Source organism: Heptranchias perlo, chromosome 22, assembly GCF_035084215.1.
Source record: "Heptranchias perlo isolate sHepPer1 chromosome 22, sHepPer1.hap1, whole genome shotgun sequence".
Lineage (NCBI taxonomy): Eukaryota > Metazoa > Chordata > Chondrichthyes > Hexanchiformes > Hexanchidae > Heptranchias > Heptranchias perlo.
In genome coordinates this window covers 49,474,947-49,498,970 of record NC_090346.1, presented here as the reverse complement: position 1 = coordinate 49,498,970, position 24,024 = coordinate 49,474,947, and the positions used below count along the sequence as shown (strand labels likewise).

At 42.6% G+C, this 24,024-nt stretch overlaps 1 protein-coding gene and 1 long non-coding RNA gene across 2 annotated transcripts in view; one reads left to right on the top strand and one right to left on the bottom strand.

Moving 5' to 3' along the window:
- Positions 1–1,717, bottom strand: part of LOC137340803 (uncharacterized) — a 72,488-nt gene extending 70,771 nt beyond the window's left edge. The window contains exon 1 of the long non-coding RNA XR_010966869.1: positions 1,614–1,717. This is a non-coding gene — a long non-coding RNA (uncharacterized lncRNA). The remainder of the gene's footprint in view (positions 1–1,613) is intronic.
- On the top strand, positions 1,090–22,100 carry atp6v0cb (ATPase H+ transporting V0 subunit cb). Its single transcript, XM_068003595.1, has 3 exons — positions 1,090–1,388; positions 14,060–14,243; positions 21,309–22,100. The coding sequence occupies exons 1-3, from the start codon at positions 1,313–1,315 to the stop codon at positions 21,511–21,513; spliced, it is 465 nt and encodes a 154-aa protein (XP_067859696.1). The 5' UTR covers positions 1,090–1,312; the 3' UTR covers positions 21,514–22,100.
- Positions 22,101–24,024: the final 1,924 nt, after the last annotated feature.

The window sequence follows — 24,024 nt, the reverse complement described above, 5'->3', positions numbered from 1 at the left end:
GATGATGATGGCCAGAAACATTAACCTGTCTTTTCTTTATAGATGCTAATGGGCCTGCTGTGTGTTTTCTGTTTTGTACCTGGAGTCAGGAGCCTGTGCAGGCGATTCAGCATTCTCTCAAATGATCTGAACAGTAAACTGTCCATGTCTGGGTCTGTAATTGGCAACGAGAAGCTCCACAAGAGCACCCAGGGTGACCCACCCACTGACTGCCCACTAACCGTATCAAGAAGCACATCATCTCCACTTGGTGACTACACCTAAATTAAGAATAGGAACTTCATGGACAACCTTCTGCACTACTAGGCCACCTTCAGATTTGTTGCTTTCAAACTAAATTTAAGTCCAGCAATACATCGAAACAAACATTTACTGTAGGTATCAGACTAGAGGGTAATCTTTTCTTCTTTGGGTTACACAAATGACCTTGAGTTTGCAATAAAAATGCCCTCAGCCCTTCAGGCATTGTAGCACACTCTTGGCCACTTCTGTGATTTGGGTACCCTGAATGTCCTGGAATGGAGATTACATCTGTCCATGTAGATGTCAGTGTATTGTGCAAAACCTGTCCTGTAGATTGAATGAAATGTCACGTTCCTGCACATTTGGTGTCTTCTACAAGCAGAAAAGATGTTGAACATAGTCAAGGTTTGCAAACTAGTGTGACACTATCTAAATAATGAAAAGGATTTGAATGACCTGAGCTGAGATCAGAGGTGAGTGGTGTTGCATTTAGTGTCTAATGCATTGCAAATACATTCATTTAAATGGCCCTTCCCTTCCCTGTTCAATAATGAAGCAGATTCACAGGACCGCCCGCAGAGGCGGCGACCAACACAGCGGCCAAGCAGAGGGGAGACGGGGAGGAAAGGTCGCTGACAACCATTGCATCAAACTTATAAAAGACAGAAAATGCTCGTGTATAGATTCATAAACCTATTATCAGATCCAAAGTATCGTGTCGCTGAGAGGTAAATTAAACAGTAATTTTGAAGATAAATTGATGCGTGGAGTGTGCGATCGCGCCCCCCCCCCCTATTTGCGGCGGTGGCAGGTTCCCCGGGCGCCGTCACGTGACTCTCCCCGCACCGCCATTTTGTCAGTAGTTTGTATTTAGGGTCGAGTAGGAGCGGAGCTTCTCCCGAAGTCTCTGTTACAGGTGGCGGCGTTAGGCAACCGGCAGCGGGCGAGAGGGAGAGAAAACCACGAGGGGGGAAAAAAAAATAGGAAACAAAAAAGAGCAGGACAAGCCGCCCCGCTTTGTGTACATTAACTGTAGGTAGTGTTAGTCCCCGCACGAGTAGCTGACAAGATGTCCACCCCCGACGCTCCCGAATACTCGCCCTTCTTCGCGGTGATGGGCGCCTCGGCTGCCATGGTTTTTAGCGGTGAGTCGCGCATTTACTTTGGGCGGGAGGGGACGGGAAGCCAGCTGCTGCTGTTCGGCCTAATGATCGGCGTAAACCCCCCCCACCCCCTCTCCCGCTTCAGCTGAGGGGGGCGCGAAGTCGATCGGCAAACACTCCTCTCAGCGGCTTTTATTTTTGAATGTGATATATATGTAAAATGGCCGCGTGTTTTATTTATTTATATATGATATCGCGTCTATTCACCTATGCTTGGGACGGGTTTGCTGCTGCTGCTGCTTCCTGCGGCGGACGCTCTCGCCTGCGTAGGTGGACGATCCTGCTCCGATGCCAGCTCGAGCCGCCGCCGAAGCCGTTTCGGCTCTTTCCGTGAGCGACTCGGCCGCGTTCGGGTGTTTCCGGCCGGCTCTTCTGCCTCGTCAAGCGACTGCTGGGTGTCTCCGTGCTGCATAGCGGATCTGGGGGTGGGGGTTCGGCAATTTCCGGAGCGGGCAGTCCCGAGCCGATCATATGACCGGGGTGCGGGTGTTAGTTTGTATATACGTGTACTGCAACATTTTTTCGCTTCCCAATTCTGCAATAATGTGACATTCTGCATTTTCAAAGATCAGTCTAATTTTTTAAGGAAAATATTAACTTAAAATAGATTCGGATCTTTCACAACCCACCGTAAAATTTTATTTTTCCACCTGAAACTATTTTGTCGTGAGACAAATGCTTATAGCTGCCCAAACGAACAATGAGATGTTCTAGTTTTTATCATTGATAGGTTTGGGTTGCTGCATGAATATAATTGAGTAGCAAATGAATTGAGTATAGTTGGAAACACATTTCCTGTGTAGCTTTCAAAGCCTAAAGGAGCACCCTTTGAAATTGGGATTTGCTTGATGCTGCAATGGTGTGGTTTCACGAAAGATGTAAATCCTTTACACAGGAACTGAAATTGGTTTGCCCAAATGGATACTAGGGTGTGTTTTATATCCAGTGTATGTATTTATATTTATGAAGCTCAACTGTGGAGATCTATACTTTTGCACAGTTGCCATCATGCATTTGGACTCATGCAGTGAGCAAGTGGCATTGTAATCTCTCATTGGTTTGATTCTTGTAATCATTGCAAAAGCTGTTGCCTTGACTTGCTTAAATCTTCCACTATGCTGCAATAATGTAAATTCCTTAAATGATTACAAACACTAAGAAACTGGGCTGGGTTCACAGTAAAATATTCCAAAGAATGTCACGTTCAAGTGATTACTCTGTAATTGAATTGGAGGGAAGGGAAGTTTTAAAAATTAAAATACTAACCTGCTTTGAACCTGTTAAACATCTGAATGGGGTGAGACTGCTGTTAACACTGATTTGGCCAATAGCTGTTTGTATTGGATGTGATCTATGAGTTGATTGTATATGTATGCCACTAACAGGCAATCTTTAACCACATTAAAAGCAGTTCAGTTGGCATGCACTAGAATATTAGTGGTGTAACACTTAACCTTTAAATTGTTTGGTCTGTTTCATTGCTCAGTGTAGTCCTCAAATTGCTACTGTATAGGACTGCAGTATGCAGTTTGGAAATGTTTTGACTGGTGGAAACTTTGCTTTGCCTATTTTTTGTTTGGCTCTGTTCCGACTAATGAAATTCCTTACACTGGTGTTGACCACTTTAGTGATTTTTAAAGTTCATTGGAAATCTTCACAGTAACCAAAAGGACTGTGGAAATGACCACCCAGAAAGTGAAAGTAACTGGGTTGCACAACTTATAACCGCACATCCTCCTACCTTTTCTAGCATAGACTGGAGGGTCCCAGGTTGAATTACTGGCCTAAGTTAGCTGGTCGTCTTTCTCCATCCCACCACACCCCCTGCCTCCCCAGCAAGGTGGGGAGGGAGGAGAAGGAAGAGTGTGCATGTGAAAAATAGATACTCCTATACAGTGCTAACAATCACTGTGTAGGTTCAGAGAATAGCCACTTTTTTGGTATGAGGTTTTAAAAATGTCATGAAATTCTACAGCTTACAAAATGTCTGAGCCTGTGACAAGATCAGATCATGCTCACTCCCTACTTTTGCCCACCAGTTTATTAGGGATATGTCCTGTGTTCCTACAGTGAATTAGATTAAGCAGCCATCTTGAAACCTTTCTGTTTAGAACAGGCATGTTGCTTTTGATTTATTGAGCAGCAGACACATCAATGCCAGCTGCCAGTTTATTCCAACATGTTGGTTCCAGGTAACAATGTGGAATACATGCAACATTTTTCAAATTGAGATCAAAGGTGTGTACACTTGATCCAGTCTAAAAATAGCTCTTGTGGTGACAGGATATAGCCGCACTAGAACGAAAACAAAATACTGCAGATGCTGGCAATCAAATAAAAACAGAATATGCTGAATACACCAAGTCAGGGTGCATCTGTGGAAGTATGGACTCTTCCTTTATACTATAGCCAGCCACACTGGCTTGGGAAGGTGTTCACGTGTAAATGTAGCATGTACAAAGAAACAAGGCCTGAACAGTTTGGACAAAAGTTGCCCATTCTGGATACTGCCTCCCCATGTTTAATGTAACTAGTGTCACTGAAATATTAACAACTGTCAGCTTGGCTGTGGTAAATGATTTGCCAAATGCTGATGTGCTCCCATTTGACAAACAACTTAAGAGCATGGTTCTGTGTGATTCTAAATTGTTCACTGATCTCTTTAATGGATCTTGTATTGGTTACCATCTAGTCTGGTTGTCTCCTGACCTTTGTACAAGGAAAGGCATAGTGTCCCTTTTGACCTTGCAAGTTTATCTTTTTAAAAAAAATTGCTCTGTTTGTTGCCTTAAATGGAGGTGAAGGTTTTTTAAAAAAACAACTAGCAGAATAATCTTGTCCTGAGCTGCTTTGACGGGCATCTCCCAGTTAGTTGCATAATTCATCTTTAGGGTGTGACTTGCTGGAGCAGCTTGTTCTTTTACTAAATTTGTAAGTGGAAAATTCCACCTGCAACAAATTGGTGTGATAAGTGTTGAAATATATTGATCATGTAATCCCATTGTAAGCATTGATTCTGCCTGGTGTATCCGACACAGCATTGTCACCAACCTGTGTGGATTTTATTTGAAAATCACAAGCTTTCAGAGCTTACCTCCTTTGTCCCTCACTCACTCACCTGACTAAGGAGGTAAGCTCTGAAAGCTTGTGATTTTCAAATAAAACTGTTGGACTATAACCTGGTGTTGTAAGATTCCTTACATTTGTCCACCCCAGTCCATCACCGGCATCTCCACATGTGTGGATTTTAAGCATGTTTACTGCATCATTGCAGCTTATTCCACCTCCCAGACCTCAACTTGAAGGTAGAATGGCCCAACTTGGGGAAATGAGCCTGGAAGTCTTCAGGACTGGAAATGTCCATTGGCTGAACAGTACTGCCTTGCCACATCCTCAGTCCATTCTCCAGAAGAGTTCCATTTTCTTGAACCCTTTGTTCAATTTGTTTCACCTTCCATTTATAGGAATTGCAAGAATGGGGGGGGGGGTGGTGGGGGAAGTTCATTTAGTTCACCTTGTACCATCCTGGTTGCATAAAATTAATGAACCAGCTGGGTATGTACTACAATCCATGTCATTTTTTCTGGTACCAGTCCACAAATTTACCAGATTTATTGAATGCAGTTTCATAAGTACCATAACTATTATACTGCCATAGCCTCTAGTATGAAGCCTTTAACAATACAAGTCCCAGGGTAAATGGCCAAGCATTACTTGCTGAGTTGACAAAGTAGGTCAAACAATTTTGAAGAGTTTTTTTAAATGAGGGGTAGCATGCAGAGGGAGTTTGAGGACAGGAATGACTTAAGGCTCTGCCAGTGATGGGGATGCAGGAGGGTGGTATGTCCAGGAGGCTGGAATGAGGACATGGCTGAGTGTTTGAGAACTACTGTTTAAAAGACCAAAATCCTCATTCTACTTGCATTGCTCCTCATTTGTTCTTTCCATGCTGGGAAGTTTCTATTTGATAAATTTTTGTTGGGTAAGTATATCAAGGGATGTAGAGTAAAGGTGGGTAAAAAGAATTGAGGTACAGATCAGCTATAATCAAATGGCAGGGTTTGAATGGCTCACTAATCCATTTATAGCTTTGTTTAAGCCAATTTTCCATCTGGTATGATACCTTCAATTTGTGACTCCTTAACTTGCCTATCTTATCTTTTCAAAGCTTTTTGAAAAATAACTACTGTACATTTCCCCTGTCTCAGACACAATGGTAAATGATTTTCAGCCTTCTCTCTGACTTCATGTACTATTCCAAGTGTTCATCTGCAAGATCTATATCATTTCAAAAACTTTCCTTGCAACTGAAACTTGTGGTCTATAAGTAGCCAGGTACTGAAGTTCAACTGGGGAATTTAGGTTCTATAATCAGCTACTAAGTGGCAGTATCTGGATTTTTGTGCACTTCAGTGACAGTTATATTTTCTTTGCTAAGGTCGTATTAGATGTTAAGCTGCAGTGTGGTAATCCAAGGGATCCCCTCTATTCTGGAACACAATGAAGGTTTCACACATTGTAACTTTTCCCTTTTCAGTAACTTTTTAAAGCCACTTTCTAATTGAATCTCATGAATTCTGTGAACTCTAAATTTTAACTGAAGCTTTGCTAACTTGTCCTTTTTGAGACCTGTGTATATATTTGGCTATTTTTAAGAATATCTGAAGCCATAGGCCAAGAGCTTGAACTGTGCATGGTTTCAGTAGTTGGCTGCCAAAGCAGTTGTTAATATCCTGGTGCTGTGTACAGTTGGGATGTTGGTTTAGTTGGTTATTGTCCTCTATTAATGAGGTTGAATTCAAATCTTGCTATGATAGGTTGGGGAAAGTGGATTCAATAAATCCAGTCACTTGTGGGCTGGCACCAGAAGAAATTGCCATGAAAACTGCTGGATTGTTGTAAAAACCAAACTGGTTCCCTGTCCTTCAGGGAGAGGAACCTGCTGCCCCTAACTGGTCTAGTTCACTACCAACTCCAATCCCATGCTGTGTGGTTGACTCTTGATCATCTCTGAAGTAACCTAGCAAGCAAGTCACTTAAAAACAATTCCTTCACGAAGGTACCCTAACCACCAACTTGGGTAATAAAAGTGGCCCACTAACATAAGAACATAAGAAATAGGAGCAGGAGTAGGCCAATCGGCCCCTCGAGCCTGCTCCGCCATTCAATAAGATCATGGCTGATCTGATCCTAACCTCAAATCTAAATTCATGTCCAATTTCCTGCCCGCTCCCCGTAACCCCTGATTCCCTTTACTTCTAGGAAACTGTCTATTTCTGTTTTAAATTTATTTAATGTAGCTTCCTGGGGCAGCAAATTCCACAGACCTACTACCCTCTGAGTGAAGAAGTTTCTCCTCATCTCAGTTTTGAAAGAGCAGCCCCTTATTCTAAGATTATGCCCCCTAGTTCTAGTTTCACCCATCCTTGGACATCCTTACCGCATCCACCCGATCAAGCCCCTTCACAATCTTGTGTTTCAATTAGATCGCCTCTCATTCTTCTGAACTCCAATGAGTAGAGTCCCAATCTACTCAACCTCTCCTCATATGTCCGCCCCCTCATCCCCAGGATTAACCGAGTGAACCTTCTTTGTACTGCCTTGAGAGCAAGTATGTCTTTTCTTAAGTATGGAGACCAAAACTGTATGCAGTATTCCAGGTGCGGTCTCACCAATACCTTATATAACTGCAGCAATACCTCCCTGTTTGTATATTCTATCCCCTGAGCAATAAAAGCCAACATTCTGTTGGCCTTCTTGATCAGCTGCTGCACCTGCATACTAACTTTTTGATCTTCTTGCACTAGGACCCCCAGATTCCTTTGTACTGCAGTACTTTCCAGCTTCTTGCTTTTAAGATAATAACTTGCTCTCTGATTTTTCCTGCCAAAGTGCATAACCTCACATTTTCCAATATTGTATTGCATCTGCCAAACCTCCACCCAGTCACCCAGCCTGTCTATATCCCCCTGTAGGTTTTTTATGTCCTCCTCACTCTCCACTTTCCCTCCCATCTTTGTATCATCTGCAAACTTTGATATGTTACACTTGGTCCCCTCCTCCAAATCGTTAATATAGATTGTAAAGAGTTGGGGACCCAGCACCGACCCCTGCGGAACACCACTGGCTACTGGTTGCCAGTCCGAGCATGAACCATTTATCCCAACTCTCTGCTTCCTGTTAGATAACCAACCCTCCACCCATGCCAGAATATTACCCCCAATCCAGTGATTCTTTATCTTGAGCAATAATCTTTTATGTGGCACCTTGTCGAATGCCTTCTGGAAGTCTAAATACACTACGTCCACTGGTTCCCCTTTATCCACCCTGCACGTTATATCCTCAAAGAACTCGAGCAAATTTGTCAGACATGACTTCCCCTTCGTAAAGCCATGCTGACTTTGTCCTATTAAATTATGTTTATCCAAATGTTCTGCTACTGTCTCCTTGATAGATTCCAAAATTTTACCCACCCCAGATGTTAGGCTAACTGGTCTATAATTTCCAGCCTTCTGCCTGCTACCCTTTTTAAATAAGGATGTTACATTAGCAGTTTTCCAATCTGCCGGGACGTTTGCCGAGTCCAGAGAATTTTGGAAAATTATTACCAAAGCATCCACAATCCCTACTGCCACTTCCCTCAAGACCCTAGGATGTAAGCCATCAGGTCCAGGGGATTTATCTGCCTTGAGTCCCATTATTTTACTGAGTACCAATTCCTTAGTGATTTTAATCGTATTTAGCTCCTCCCCCTGTTTGTCCAGTGTTGGGATATTCTTAGTGTCCTCGACCATAAAGACTGAAACAAAATATTTGTTCAGCATTTTTGCCATTTCCATGTTTCAAACCATTAATTTCCTGGTCTCATCCTCTAAGGGACCTGTGTTTGCCTTAGCCACCCTTTTTCTTTTTATATAACTGTCGAAACTCTTGCTATCTTTTTATATTTTTTGCTAATTTATTTTCATAATCTATCTTCCCTTAATCAATCCTTTAGTTACTTTTTGCTGTCTTTTGAAGACTTCCCAATCTTCTATCCTCCCACTAAGTTTGGCTACCTTATGTCCTTGTTTTTAGTCGGATACTGTCCTTAATTTCTTTACTTATCCACAGATGGCTGTCATTTCTTTTACACCCTTTTCTCCTCAGTGGAATATATATTTTTTGAAAGTTGTAAAATAACTCCTTGAATGAACACCACTGCTCATGTACCGTCTTACCCTTTAATCTATTTTCCCAGTCCACTTTAATCAATTCCACCCTCATACCATCATAGTCTCCTTTATTCAAGCTCAGTACGCTTGTTTGAGAACCAGCCTTCTCACCCTCTAATTGGATATGGAATGTAACCATGTTATGGTCACTCATTCCAAGGGGATCCTTAACTAGGACATTATTAATTAATCCTGGCTCATTACACAGGACCAGGTCCAAGGTTGCTTGCCCCCTTGTAGGATCAGTTACATACTGCAGTGTCCTAGGCCCAACCATCTTCAGCTGCTTCATCAATGACCTTCCCTCCATCATAAGGTCAGAAATGGGGATGTTCGCTGATGACTGCACAGTGTTCAGTTCCATTCGCAACCCCTCAGATAATGAAGCAGTCCGAGCCTGCATGCAGCAAGACCTGGACAACATCCAGGCTTGGGCTGATAAGTGGCAAGTAACATTCGCGCCAGATAAGTGCCAGGCAATGACAATCTCCAACAAGAGAGAGTCTAACCACCTCCCCTTGACATTCAACGGCATTACCATCACCGAATCCCCCACCATCAACATCCTGGGGGTCACCATTGACCAGAAACTTAACTGGACCAGCCATATAAATACTGTGGCTACGAGAGCAGGTCAGAGGCTGGGTATTCTGCGGCGAGTGACTCACCTCCTGACTCCCCAAAGCCTTTCCACCATCTACAAGGCACAAGTCAGGAGTGTGATGGAATACTCTCCACTTGCCTGGATGAGTGCAGCTCCAACAACACTCGAGAAGCTCGACACCATCCAAGATAAAGCAGCCCGCTTGATTGGCACCCCATCCACCACCCTAAACATTCACTCCCTTCACCACCGGCGCACTGTGGCTGCAGTGTGCACCATCCACAGGATGCACTGCAGCAACTCGCCAAGGCTTCTTCGACAGCACCTCCCAAACCCGCGACCTCTACCACCTAGAAGGACAAGGACAAGGGCAGCAGGCGCATGGGAACAACACCACCTGCACGTTCCCCTCCAAGTCACACACCATCCCGACTTGGAAATATATCGCCGTTCCTTCATTGTCGCTGGGTCAAAATCCTGGAACTCCCTTCCTAACAGCACTGTGGGAGAACCGTCACCACACGGACTGCAGCGGTTCAAGAAGGCGGCTCACCACCACCTTCTCGAGGGCAATTAGGGATGGGCAATAAATGCCGGCCTTGCCAGCGACGCCCACATCCCGTGAACGAATAAAAAAAAAAAAAAAATCCATCCCTGATGCACTCAATGAACTCGTCCTCAAGGCTGCCCTGCCCAATTTGATTTGTCCAGTTAATATGGTAGTTAAAATCCCCCATAATTATAGCTGTTCCCTTATTACATGCCCTGACTATTTCCTGATTATACTTCTTCCAGCAGAGTTGCAACTATTAGGAGGCCTATATACTATGCCCACTCGTGTTTTTTTCCCCTTATTATTCCTTATCTCTACCCAAACTGTTTCATTGTCCTAATCCTTTGTCCCAATATCATTTATCTGTATTAGTGATTCCTTCTTTTACTAACATAGCCACCCCACCTCCCCTTCCTTCCTGCCTGTCCTTCCTGATTGTTAAATACCCTGGCATATTTAATTCCTAGTCGTTGTCACCCTGCAGCCATGTTTCTGTAATGGCCACAAGATCATACCCATACGTAGTTATTTGTGCCGTTAACTCGTCCATTTTGTTACGAATGCTATGTGCATTCAGATAAAGAACTTTCAAATATGTTTTGTGACACTTAGTTCCTGCTTTTTCCTTTTTTAACACTTTACCTTTTACTCCATACCTTCTGTCCCTTCCTGACACGCTTTCCTGTCTCCCTGCTCAGGTTCCCAACCCCCTGCCACAGCTTTGATGCTGGGTTAATTGCCTTACGCCTTCTAGTTTTTATTTTTTCTGTCGTGCCTAAAGTACACTTTTTCTGCTGCTCTATGCTTTTCCCTTTCACTTGTTCTTGAACAACTGTTTGTACTATTTGTATTGTAGATTTCCCCTGGGTCTTCCCCTCTCTTGCTGCTCTCAATTTTATTCCCTTCTGACTCTCCGCTCTTGAATTTTTTTTTTAAAAAGAGCCTTAGTGATGCTCAGACATTACACACTAGTTCTGAATATGGGTCTTCTCTGCTGCAGCTAATTGTGTTGGGTGTCTCTGCTGCACACTACATGTTTGACTCTGCTGATGACAGTTGGTACAGCAGTGGAAGCTCTCACTTGCCCTCTCCTGGAATAATGGCTGGGGTTCCTATACTTGATTACTATCTAATCTTCACTCCTTCACCTTGGAATGTGGGCAGTCTCTGCTTTTGATGTGTTGCCCTGCAGTCAATTAGCAACATTGATCCAACATGAAGTTGGGGGTTGGGTTTGTTTAGCAAAAATCTGAGTTACTGGACAGATTTTTTTTTTGGGAATAATGTGCTGAAAGATGTTCTGTCTGTGAATGTAATTACTTTGGGCTGTTATTAGCTGTTTGAAGGACTACCTTTTGCATTTAATGCAGACCTAGCTATTTAGTAAGTAAACGTGTAGTGATTTGGCAGCTTACTTCAAACCCTGTTGATGCAATTTTAGCTGTCTACACAAATGGCAGTCTCTAGACTGCTTTTTGAAATCCTTGAGAAATGGGAGTCATCTCCTATTCCTGAACAAGTAAAATTTGAGACCTAGCCATTGCTATGTGTTCCTGATATAGTGTGCCATCTAATCCCAATGAAATACAGTATGTGCCATTTAGCTTGCTATTTCAGTTCTTGGGAACAACCTTGGGTGGGTGGAGTTTGTTTGGAATGGTGGTAGGGGTGATAAACTAGGAGAAAAGTAAATTGACAGTTAAGTGTTGTCCTTTGTCAACATTGTTCTCATTTGGGGCTTCATGCTAAATCTTTGTGGTTAGAAACTTACAGAAGCATTCTAGTAATGCTGTGCTTCTCTCCTTGGACTGACAGGTTGCAGCCAATGCTGCTTAGCTGTTTTGGTGGATCACCAATTGCTGCCAAACTGATGGTACATGGGCAGTGCTCCCTCCAATTGATCATATTGGCCTGGTTTAGCAGGGAGGGACATTCCACAAGAATCTCTAGCCAGCCATAATATCAACATTTAAGTTACTTGGGTAGGGAATCTTCTAATTAAATAGAACTTGGCCTAACTTTTTTTTTCCTGCACCCTATGTCTTGATTGTTAGCTGGCCAGTTCCCCACAAGATTTGAAGGGATTTCCTGTTGCACCTTCTGGTGGAATGGAGTTATTACAGGAAACTGGTTGTCTACCTTCCCCCTCCGCTGGGTGTAGAGATGCGACTATACTTGAGCTCCTCAATGTGCAGTTATGAAATCCAATGCTGTTACATTTCATGTCAGCTTTGCTTGTATAGAGTCAACGATTGGGCTTCATATCAAGTGTGATGATGGTGCTGGTTTAAGCAGTCTGTGGTCTTATTAGCACTGACTAAAGTTTGCATAATCTGATTGTATCTTGCTTTATACAAATGTTGCATATAGTGTAAACTTTGTGGTATCTCATTAAAGGAAGTTGTTTATAAGACCACATACTCGAGCTTAAAATTACTGGATGTTACCTCAAGACTAAACTATACATGATTTATTTCTCCCCATCAAAGATTGCTGTTGCGAGAAGTATAAATTTATTTGTGCTTGCCTCAATTTGAGGCAATTTTTCTAATGTTCATTTAGCAGTCATTTTAGTACTGTGCGGTAGCAGTATCTCATGGCTCTAATCTATAATTATCCTAAGCAGAAGCATTCAGAAGTAACTTTTTAGCATCCAGCAGATCAAGTTTTAGTACTCAAACATTGTGCGCTTCTGCAGTGGTGATGGACTCTTGTGCTAGGGTACTATTCCATCAGAATGTAGTCACTCTCTAATTCCTCACCCAATTAAGGGGAAGCTAGAGAAGTACTTGAGGGAGAAAGGAATAGAAAGTAATACTGATGGGGTTTTATTTTATTCGTTCATGGGATGTGGGTGTTGCTGGTGAGGCCGGCATTTATTGCCCATCCCTAATTGCCCTTGAGAAGGTGGTGATGAGCTGCTGCCTTGAACCGCTGCAGTCCGTGTGGTGAAGGTTCTCCCACAGTGCTGTTAGGTAGGGAGTTCCAGGATTTTGACCCAGCGACGATGAAGGAACGACTATATATTTCCAAGTCAGGATGGTGTGTGACTTGGACGGGAACGTGCAGGTGGTGTTCCCATGTGCCTGCTGCTCTTGTCCTTCTAGGTGGTAGAGGTCGCGGGTTTGGGAGGTGCTGTCTAAGAAGCCTTGGCGAGTTGCTGCAGTGCATCCTGTGGATGATGCACGCTGCAGCCACTGTGCGCCGGTGGTGAAGGGAGTGAATGTTTAGGGTGGTGGATAGGGTGCCAATCAAGTGAGCTGCTTTGTCCTGGATGGTGTCGAGCTTCTTGAGTGTTGAAGGGTAGGAGGAGGCTCGTGTGGCGCATGGACCAGTTGAGCCAAATGGCCTGTTTGTGCTCTACACTGAATGTAAGTAGACATTCTGTACATGGGAGCCTTGATAGTGGATCAATTTATTAAATTATCGATTGCATCATAGCTGAACTTGGACTTGTCCTCACCAAATGTCTCTACCGACACAATTCTAGTGGGGATTGCTGGCTAGGGTTCTTTTTCCCTAACTTCAGGCATCTGTTGCCACAGCACCCAAAGAATGTCATGCCACTGTTGGGTAATAGAAACATGTGCGGCTTAGAAATACTTGACATTGTGTTGGGGCTGTTCTTGTTACAGCCAGCTGAAATTCACTGACTGTCCTTGCTACAGTTGGTGTATCTCTAGGGGCTGAAGTGGAGAATTCATGCTTTTGTTATAGTTAACTGCTACATATGGATTCTTTTTAGGAAGAGTAAATGTTGACAAGCTATTTAAGAACTTGTAAAAATGCAGTGCTCCTGGGGTAAGTAACTTGTGAATTCCTAGTCTACAAAGGAAAAGGATTTGTAGTGGAAAAAATGAAAACTGGTATCTTCTAAACCAGAGTAACATACAGCAACTCAGTTGGTAAAATCAGACCCCCCAATGTTGCAGCTGGCAGTGCCATCTGTTGCCTTACTATGCCTGTTGCATAACTATAAAATGTGGTAGCTGTGTGCCTACTTGAATTACAGGGGTTGAGGTTTTCACAAGCTGCTCTGCTTAGTTATCTACTGTCCTCTAACTTACTTCCTAGCAGTTTACACCTAATGAACTATTTGTCCCATTGTTCTAGGGTATGCATTAAAAAGATCTGAATCAACCTTTACAACTGGGAGTCTAAACCAGTTGTGTGCAGATAGTATAAAGGATGAAAAGTGCTGTTTCTTGAGTCCCTTCTGTAAGAGTATAATTGTTTTATGGCTGATTTGCAGTGTTCTGACTTTCTGATGCTTTCTCCTTAGCTCTAGGAGCTGCATATGGAACTGCTAAGAGTGGAACAGGAATTGCTGCCATGTCTGTCATGAGGCCTGAGCTAATCATGAAATCCATCATTCCAGTTGTGATGGCAGGTATCATTGCTATCTATGGACTGGTGGTGGCAGTACTAATTGCCAACTCACTCACAGAAAAGATAACGCTATTCAAGTAAGTCACATTACTGAGAATATTTTAGGGTGTGGGAGTGGTAACATTTTTCTTTCAGTTCATCGATTCAAAATTTTGTCCAGGACAATTGTCCTTGAAGTAAGTAACTGCTAACATGGGTCTGGCAGTGACATATTTAGCTTGCATAGTGTTCAGTGACAAACTATTTGCCAGAGAAAGCTATTTGAGTGCATTAGACAAGTCAATCGTATCACAAACATTAAAGTTGTGATCTTCATGGTGAAATATTTGGGATACAGCTTTTCTTGAACACTAGATACTGGCCTATGTACTGTATCAAAACTGCATGTGGTGGATGTACACCATGAATACAATGTTCTATGCTGCTCCAGTAAATAGAGGGTGAGTTTACAGCAGATCTAATATGGGTAATTACAGGCCAGTTGATTTAACATGTGTGGTAGGGAAAGTATTGGAATCATTAAATGAAATTGCAGAATATCTAGATGAGAATCCTAGAAGCAGACAACACATTTCAGAAAAAATCATGCTTGACAATCCTGCTAGATCTGAAGGTGGTAAATGTAGTGTACATGGACTATCAAAGCTTTTCACAGGGTACCCCACAGACTATTGGAAGATTAAAGGGTATGGAATTAAGGGAAAGGTAGCAAATCAGATTAGAGTTGATGACCATTTCTTTGGATAGAAATGGGTAGTGGTGTCCTGCAGGGTTCTGTTCTGGGACTATTCACTATATATGTACCTCAATGATTTGAATATAGGGCTAGAGGGAGTGGCATCCAAGTTTGAAGATGATCCTAAAATAGGAGCATAGTAAATCTGAGCAAAAGCTGCATGGTGGTATTGAGATGCTGGAATGGGCAAGAAATTCAATGTCTAAGTGTAAAATATATTGGTTTTAAACATTAGTCTGGAGGGGAGGTTGGGTGATGTGGAAGAGCAGTGATTTGCAGGGGGTTCAGCATTGAGTGGATGTGGCCATAAAGCCAATGAAGTTACTGGGTTTTATGGCAAGTGCTACAGAATAGCAAAGTCAAGATGTAATGGTGACTATTTAAAATCTTAGACCTCCAGTGGAGTACTGTGCAATTTTGGGTTCCATGCCATAGGAAGGATGGTGGGGCAATAGAGGGTACATCACAGAATCACCAGGCTGCTGCTTATTGGGAAATAAATTAGAGACTTAAAAAATTGAGGTGTTTTCATTACAGCAGGTAAGTGAGTTGATAGAGGTGATTACAGTTATGAAGGGATGGGACTAGATAGACAACAGTAGTTTCCAATGGTTGTTGAGTCTAGAACAAGAGGGCATAGATTTAGGACAGAAGGATTTTTTTAAGGGAATGCACTAAAGTGCATGATTTGAAACAGACCATTCCAAAATCTAAGAATAGGTTAGATAGTTTGTCAACAACTTGCAATTATATAGCACCTTTAACATGGTAAACTGTCCCACAGTGCTTCACAGGAGCATAAGAAACATAAATGGGAGCAGGAGTAGGCCATATGGTCCCTCAAGCCTGCTCTGCTATTCAGTCAGGTCAGGGCTGATCTTTGACCTTGACTTCACTTTTCCACCCTATTCCCATATTCCTAGGTTCCCTTAGAGTCCAAAAATCTCTGTCTTAAATATATTCAGTGAGCATCCACAGCCCTCTGGGGTAGAGAATTCCAAGTATTCACAACCCTGAGTGAAGACATTCCTCCTCATTTCAGTCCTAAATGTCTGACTCCTTATTCTGAGGCCATGTCCCCTAGTTTTAGACTCTCCAGCCAGGGGAAACATCTTCCCTGCATCTACCCTGTCGAGCCCTCTCAGAATCTTGTTTCAATGAGATCGCCACTCATTTTTTTTTATTCGTTCACGGGATGTGGGCGTCGCTGGCGAGGCCAGCATTTATTGCCCTTGAGAAGGTGGTGGTGAGCTGCCTTCTTGAACTGCTGCAGTCTGTGTGGTGACGGTTCTCCCACAGTGCTGTTAGGAAGGGAGTTCCAGGATTTTGACCCAGCGACGATGAAGGAACGGCGATATATTTCCAAGTCGGGATGGTGTGTGACTTGGAGGGGAACATGCAGGTGGTGTTGTTCCCGTGTGCCTGCTGCTCTTGACCATAGGCCCATTCTACTCCATCTTTCCTCATGGGACAACCCTCTCCCCAGGAATCAATCTAGTGAACCTTTGTTGCACTGCCTCTAAAGCAAGTATATCATCCTTGGATAAGGAGATCAAAATTGCACTCAGTACTCTAGTTGTGGTCTCACCAAAGCCCTATACAATTGCAGCAAGACTTCCTTACCCTTGTACTCCAACCCCCTTGCAATAAAGGCAAACCTACCATTTCTCTTCCTAATTGCTTGCTGTACCTGTATGTTTGTTTCTTGTACAAGGACACCCAAATCCCTTAACACCAACATTTAATAGTTTCTCACCCTTTTTTAAAAAAAAATCAATTTTTCTAACTGCCAAAGTGAATAACCTCATTTCCCCACATTATACTCCATCTGCTGCCTTCTTGCCCACTCACTTAACCTATGCAAACTATCCCTTTGCAGACTCTGTCCTCACAGCTTACTTTCCCACCTAGCTTTATATCAGCAAACTTGGATACAATACACTCTGTCCCTTCATCCAAGTCATTAATATAGATTGTAAATAGCTGAGGCCCAAGCACTGATCTTTGTGGCACCCCACTAATTACCACCTGCCAACCTGAAAATGACTGATTTGTCTGTTAACCAATCCTCTCTCCATGCTAATATATTGCCTCCAACCCCATGAGCCCCTACCTTGTGCAACAACCTTTTTATGTGGCACCTTATCAAATGCCTTTTGAAAATAAATGCACTGGTTTCCCCCTTATCTACCCTGCTAGTTACACCCTCAAACTCAGTTTCCCTTTCATAAATCATGTTGACTTAATGATTGAAGTGCCCTGTCACTATGTCCTTAATGATACCAGTATTTTCCCTACTACCGATGTCAGGCTAACTGGCTTATAGTTCCCTGTTTGCTCCCTTTTTCTTGAATAGCAGAGCTACATTTGCTACCTTCCAATCCATGGGGACTGTTCTAGCATCTAGTGTTATCAAACAAAGTTTGACAGCCACAAAGCCCTAAATGAATGAAGGATGTTTTTTTATTTGTTCACGGGATGTGGGCGTCACTGGCAAGGCTGGCATTTATTGCCCATCCCTAATTGCCCTCGAAGGTGGTGGTGAGCTGCCTTCTTGAACCGCTGCAGTCCGTGTGGTGACGGTTCTCCCACAGTGCTGTTAGGAAGGGAGTTCCAGGATTTTGACCCAGCGACAATGAAGGAACGGCGATATATTTCCAAGTCGGGATGGTGTGTGACTTGGAGGGGAACGTGCAGGTGGTGTTGTTCCCATGCGCCTGCTGCTCTTGTCCTTCTAGGTGGTAGAGGTCGCGGGTTTGGGAGGTGCTGTCGAAGAAGCCTTGGCGAGTGGCTGCAGTGCATCCTGTGGATGGTACACACTGCAGCCACAGTGCGCCGGTGGTGAAGGGAGTGAATGTTTAGGAAAGGGCATGAGAGATTTGGGCAACTTGTGTGGAGGATAAATTGTAACAAGGGCTGGTTGTGCTGAACAGCCTGTCATTCTAAAATATTTTGGCATTCTTAAATTTCAATTTTTGCAAGTGATGCATTTCAAATACTAATGGAGAGGTACAGTTGTCTGTAACTTGTGCAGGTGATATTGGAGCAATTGGTTTTGCTTTGAGCTTGGGAGATTTTGCTGGAATCAACTTGCAAGATGACTCAGCCAATGGAGGAAGCAGTGTCTCTGAAGGGTTAGTGGAGCATTCTGGCTCTTAAACTTGTGTGCTGTAGTTCCACTGCACAAAGGGTCAAGTAAGGGACAACTTGTCTCCAGTTGATTAGAAACAAAATATTATAAATATTTAGTGCCCTCAAAAAGCAGGCTGAATGGCTGCATTCTGTGATTATTGTTCTGATTCACAGGCTTGAAGAGTGCAATATTTGAGCATTAGGATCTAATGTATAAATATTGCAGTAGTTGTAGACCAGGAGGTTGGAAGAGGGCAGCAAAACCAGCTGAAGCTTTAAAAGGGGTAGAAGTTATAGGATGGACAGAGCAGATGTAGCTTTTGAAATGTTTTTGGAACTAATACTTTAAATGACTGGTAAAAGCTACTCATGAATGGCTGTGGTTTAACATTATTGGATGAGCTGACATTAGAACAGCTGGCCCACTAAGTGCAGAATTCCCTCGTGCTGTGCCTTTATGTCGGAGGCAAAAGGATCTGCAGAACAAAGTTTGTGGGTGGGTGTGTTGGCTGCTTTTTTTGTTGGATGAGAACACGAAAGTCATGTAGTTGGTAGCTTTCTGAGCATAGCAACCAAGTGACTGTCAATGCAGTGTACAAAGTGTAAAGACTAAATTCAAAACCCTACATTTACCATTGGAAAATGGTTCTCTCTGACCAGGATTGTTGGTCCTGGATTTTTTTTTTGAAGTGGGACACTGAGCCATGTCTGCTGTACTTATTTGTCACTGTCACTTTGCACTGGTAACTAAAAGATAACTTGAGGTGTTAGATGAGTCAGTGCTGGTTATCCATGTGATGGGTCTCTGTCTTAAAATACTTTGCAGAGACAATATTATTCATGTAAAGATGTGATTTGGTGTTGAGGTGTAAATTAAACTAGCAGTTTTAAGTGCCTTACTGCTGCTAGCTGCTGAAATGTTGTGGAATAGCATGGTTCTGTTCCTCTTGTGAAAACACATGTAGTCTGGAAATCTTGATCAAATTGGACTTGGATCAGTGTTTGAAGTTTAAGCGTGTCACATTGACCTGGGTGTGGGTATGCTGGATCTGTGCTGATACAGCAATAATGCAGCAGCCTTTACATTTCCAAGATATTTCCTTGTTCAACCTCTGGGCAAACTCTGGTCCTTTTTTAATCTAACTTCCTAAACCACTGATGCTTTGGCATTTCCATTATGTGAGTTCAAATGATCTAGTCCTTCCATTTTGTCTATGAAAGCATATCTCAAATCGATTGGTTAATCTATTGTAGAGGCCAGCACACCAGGTGGTAGCTAGTTTCTACTGTTAATCCAATGTTTGCATAAGACCCTGCAATGGACATGGGTCAGGATACAGTTGAGCTCCACTCCAAGATAACTTGTCTAGTGCTGTAGGATGATGCAGCTGGTTAGCCACCTGCAGAATGCCAATGTTCTGTATGGAGTAAGTCATTGGTCAAGAATATGGTTAAATTGCTTTTGTCTGCTGCAGTACCCTCTGCACATAGAATCCCTATTAGTTTCCAACCTCTGATGTAGATATTTACAAATATACTGTAGACAAATCAAGCTAGCCCATTATTTATAATTTTTTCCTATTGCTCCATGATGTGCATATTGGAGGGGATGCTGCTACAAAAAGTTACCACTGAGCATTGCAGGAAAGCAGGAATTTCAGTACCTAATGCCCATCCCCAGATATCAGATGAGGTCAATTGTGTACATCAGCCTTCCCACTGGCCATTGTCAGCTAAATGCACTGTTATTGTGGCTTCAGGTTTGATCCAAGATATCATTGTATGTAGAGTGTTGAATGATTAGAAAGCTTCTGCCTGGTGACATTTTGAGCTCCTGATTTTATAGACATGTTTGTGCTGAAGATCTTGTTCTCGACATTTACTTCCACCTTGATTCAAACCAAAGCCCTGTTTTCCAAGTTGGGACATGTTTGAAACACCAGAAGATGTGGATGAGCTATATTTCACATCCATTCAGATCTTCTGAGGTGCTTATTTTGACTTCAAATCAGCTCTAACCTCACTAGTGTCAGCTAACACTGGAGCAGAGAAGGTGGCTACGGTATTACCTGCTGTGGTCAAACTACAAGTAACTTGGCATCAAAGTTAAGTTTGTGGAAGACTTGAACCAGATGGATATGTGTTGGTATTGGGTAGCAAATCCTCCTATTGATGGAATATTTCCTTCATCTGCATAGCCTTCATTTCATCTCCAAGATTGCAGTGTAAGTAGAAATATTTGTACCAGTGCTGAGGCATTGATACTGGCAGACATCACTCTTCATTCATCAATGCAAACCAAAGATATTGACCCTTGCCTCTAACTTGCTGACTCAACCAATGCTCTGCAGTGGAGTCTAAAGCTTATGATCAGAATCAAGGTTTGTCTCTGAAGAATTGTCATTGAATGACCCCCTAGTTGGATCTCTGCATTTCTTTAAATTGTGGGCTATAATCTAGATTTTCATTGAGGCTCATTAAACCCAGGATCAACTCTAGGTCTGTTTGCTCCAATGAGTGTCTAATTTATTCTCTTCTTTCACCTTATGGAGTTCCCTGCAGTCCACATCCAGGTTTGTTTAAGAAGGCCTGTCTTTTTTCCTCCCCACCCCCCTTAAAGAATCCAGCAGGCTGATTGAGATAAATATCCCTGCACAAGGCCCTTTGTGACTGGCATTCCCTCGAGCCTATTGTGTGCCTGTGGATAACTTTTAACCTGCAGATTGGTGCTTCAGTAACTGCCCTCCACATGTGGTTTGTATCAAAATGTGTATCTACCCCAGTGCATTATTGACCCTCTGGGTGTAGGGGGGGCGGTTACCAGTTCCCACACTTCAGTCTTTGTACTAATTTCACTTGTTAAATTGTCTTCATTCTCAATGTAGAAATGAACAATCCCCCTTGGTTCTCCTGATTTAGTGCAATTTGCAGTTGTTCAAAGTGTTCTTTACTGTCTGTAATCTGTAGTCAGGACTTGGCTTGCAAAGTTTTGATGGGTGAGAAAGTATTTGCTCAGAAAGCTGCAAGTCTTAAAGGGCAGTGTTTTCTCTGGATTAGACTGAAAACTGTATCTGGAGGTTAGAGGATGAAACTGAGCGTATTTGCTGTGAAATTGATGCTCAAAGTTGCCATGTTTGACAGCTGAATGTTTACTCACAACACAGCATAATGTAATTCTGTGGAGTACTTCTGGGATGTTTGAGGGCTGAGTGTTCTCAGCAAATAAAACATACCACAAACTTGAATATAACACTTTTTTATCTTCACGTTACAGGAGCTTCCTTCAGCTGGGTGCTGGTTTGAGCGTGGGACTGAGTGGTCTTGCTGCTGGATTTGCTATTGGCATAGTAGGTGATGCTGGTGTACGAGGAACTGCACAGCAGCCAAGGTTATTTGTTGGGATGATCCTGATCCTCATTTTTGCTGAAGTGTTGGGTCTTTATGGTCTGATTGTCGCTCTGATCCTTTCCACGAAATAAATCCTGCAAATACAGCATTTAGCTCCGTCATTCTAATGGTCTTAACTCCAGAATGTGTACAGTTGTCTCACTTTGGTAGTCAATCTCTTGTAAATGCGCAATGTATGTTAGTGATTGTCCTGTGTATTTAGATATTGAATTGTCTTGGTTTTAAGAGCCAGGTTCAGTGGCTCCTAAACACCTGTGCAATTTCCAATCCATATTACTGTTGAGGAGCACTCGATAAATTAGAATTGTAATGTTTCATTTCTTTTCACTGGATTTTATTTATAAAGATCTAACATGTTCATACATTGTTATAATGGAGCAGAGTTTCTGGAGTCCCCATGATATAGTAGATTATTGCACTGTCGGTAATTGTATTTGCTCAGATCTCCCTGGATGTAATAATTGGTTAAAAGATTGGATCTGATCATAGTCCTACTTTTGTGTCCTGGTATTGGAGTGAGTTCTACTTGTGTTTTTAACATCCTGAGGCACATGTAAATGTTTCCAGTAGTAAAACGTATGCCTACTCATAAAAGGTGTGCACCCAGTGTTGGGTTTCGCATTTCTGATGTTTCCAAATAAAAAATTTCCTCAACTAAGTTTTGAAGTTGCCTCCCATTTTATTTCTGAACGTTCCTATGCATTGATTGGTCAAAGCCTGGCATTCCAGGTCTTCAGTACTAATTATTGCCTGTCTTGGAATATCTATAATCACTGACTTAACCAGAGCACTCACTCTCTTGTGATGACATTGTGCTTGTTTTGAAAGGTAACATGATTCATTTACTAAAGTCCTGAACATTGACACCAATGCTAAAAATTCATGTAGGTTACAAGGAAAGGAAGTGACTTGTTGCAATTCAGGTGTGGGCTGGGTGAATTGCTTCACCTGACAAGTCAGATCTCGTAGGATTGAGATGAGCTGCTCAAATATTATTCATGTCTATTAAAATGAGTTATGCAAAAATGACATAAAAGGAACAGTCAAAAGATTGTATTGTAATTCAGATATCTTTTTAAGGAGTAATGAGAAGCTATTTAATGGCTTTTTGTAACTGCAAGTTTGAAATGGAGACCACCTTTCTCCTCCGAAGCCTGGCTGAGTGCAGCTGCTCAGATCCCAGGGTAAAACATCTTTCAATGCAAGTGCCTTGAGTCAAGCTCCTTCCTGTGGTGAAATGAGTAGATGTGGAGCTCTCTACCCTTTGGTAGGGGCAATGTATGTTTTAGACTGTCACTTGTTCCAACAGTCTTATCAAAGCATAAGAATTTAATTGCACACCAGCCTAATTAGCAGCTGCACTTGCCAACTCCACTGGAACCCAATCAAGGAATATCACATGCCACTTAGCCACCTTTTTACCTAATTAGCTGCCAGATTAATTAAATGTGGTATAAACAGACTACAGTAAGACCTGTGATCTGGTTTATGCCTTATTGGCTGCAAGATTAGGCCAATCAGCTTGTATAGTATACATCCCTTCAATCTCTTGATCCCATTACATGCAGGCATGTCTGTTCGCTCGCCTCCAGAATGTTCTATAGTACTGTGCTGAATTCTTGATCATTAAGATTTTTTGTTGCTGATTTTTAAACATGACATTTTCTGTAAGACACTAAACTTTGGGGGCATTTTTTAAATTTGGGAAGAAATCATTTTAACCAATCCACCATCGGGGGGGGGGGGGAGGGGAATCCAGTAATGTAGTGAAAGTTGATTAAACTGGACCCCAGCAAAGGTCAGCACCTCAGTCAGGGAGAAGTGACTACCAAAAAAGCCCCCCCTCATTCGTGTACGAGAGGGGCACTGATCTGAATGTCAGACCGGGCCTTGGAACTTTACAATTACACTTCCCTCCACCGACTGGTGTATCCGCCATCAAATAATGTTATGGAACATTAACTTCTCAAACAGGGAATAATGTTCCTGTTTGCGTGTGCGCCAAGCAAGTAGTGCTGATTGCAGGAATGTTATTTGCAATGCAACAGGGCATAAACTGGATGTTAAGCTTCTCCCCTCTCCTCCGCCCCTGCAAAAAAACCCCTATGATTCAGTTAGTAAATCTTCTGCCGTATGGTACTGAGCCGATAGACTTGGGTTTGATCCTGTTGGTTGAGTTTTTCTGATCACAGCCAGTGTGGAGATACGGCTGCTAAAAGTGATCTATATGCTTGGCACAGGGAAGGCAGAAACGGTCAGGGTTCCTGTTCCTGGTTGCTGGCCGATTGCTGGTAAGTGTCATTCCTAAATATCCATTGAATTCCTGTAATTGTCTTGGCACACCTTTCTAAATGATGCATACCCCACAATTAGATTTCAGCTTGTAATTCACTCCCCTGGTATCCCATTTATATATAAACTACCAAACCCCTTGTTTAGATTCCAGATTCTGTTTAATCCCAATGCCTCCAATTTAAAATTCTCAGTTTTAATCTATGGCCTCATCCCTCCCTATCTAACCTCCTCCAGCCTGACAACCCCTCCCATGAACACTCCATTCTTCTGACTTTGGTCTTTTTGTG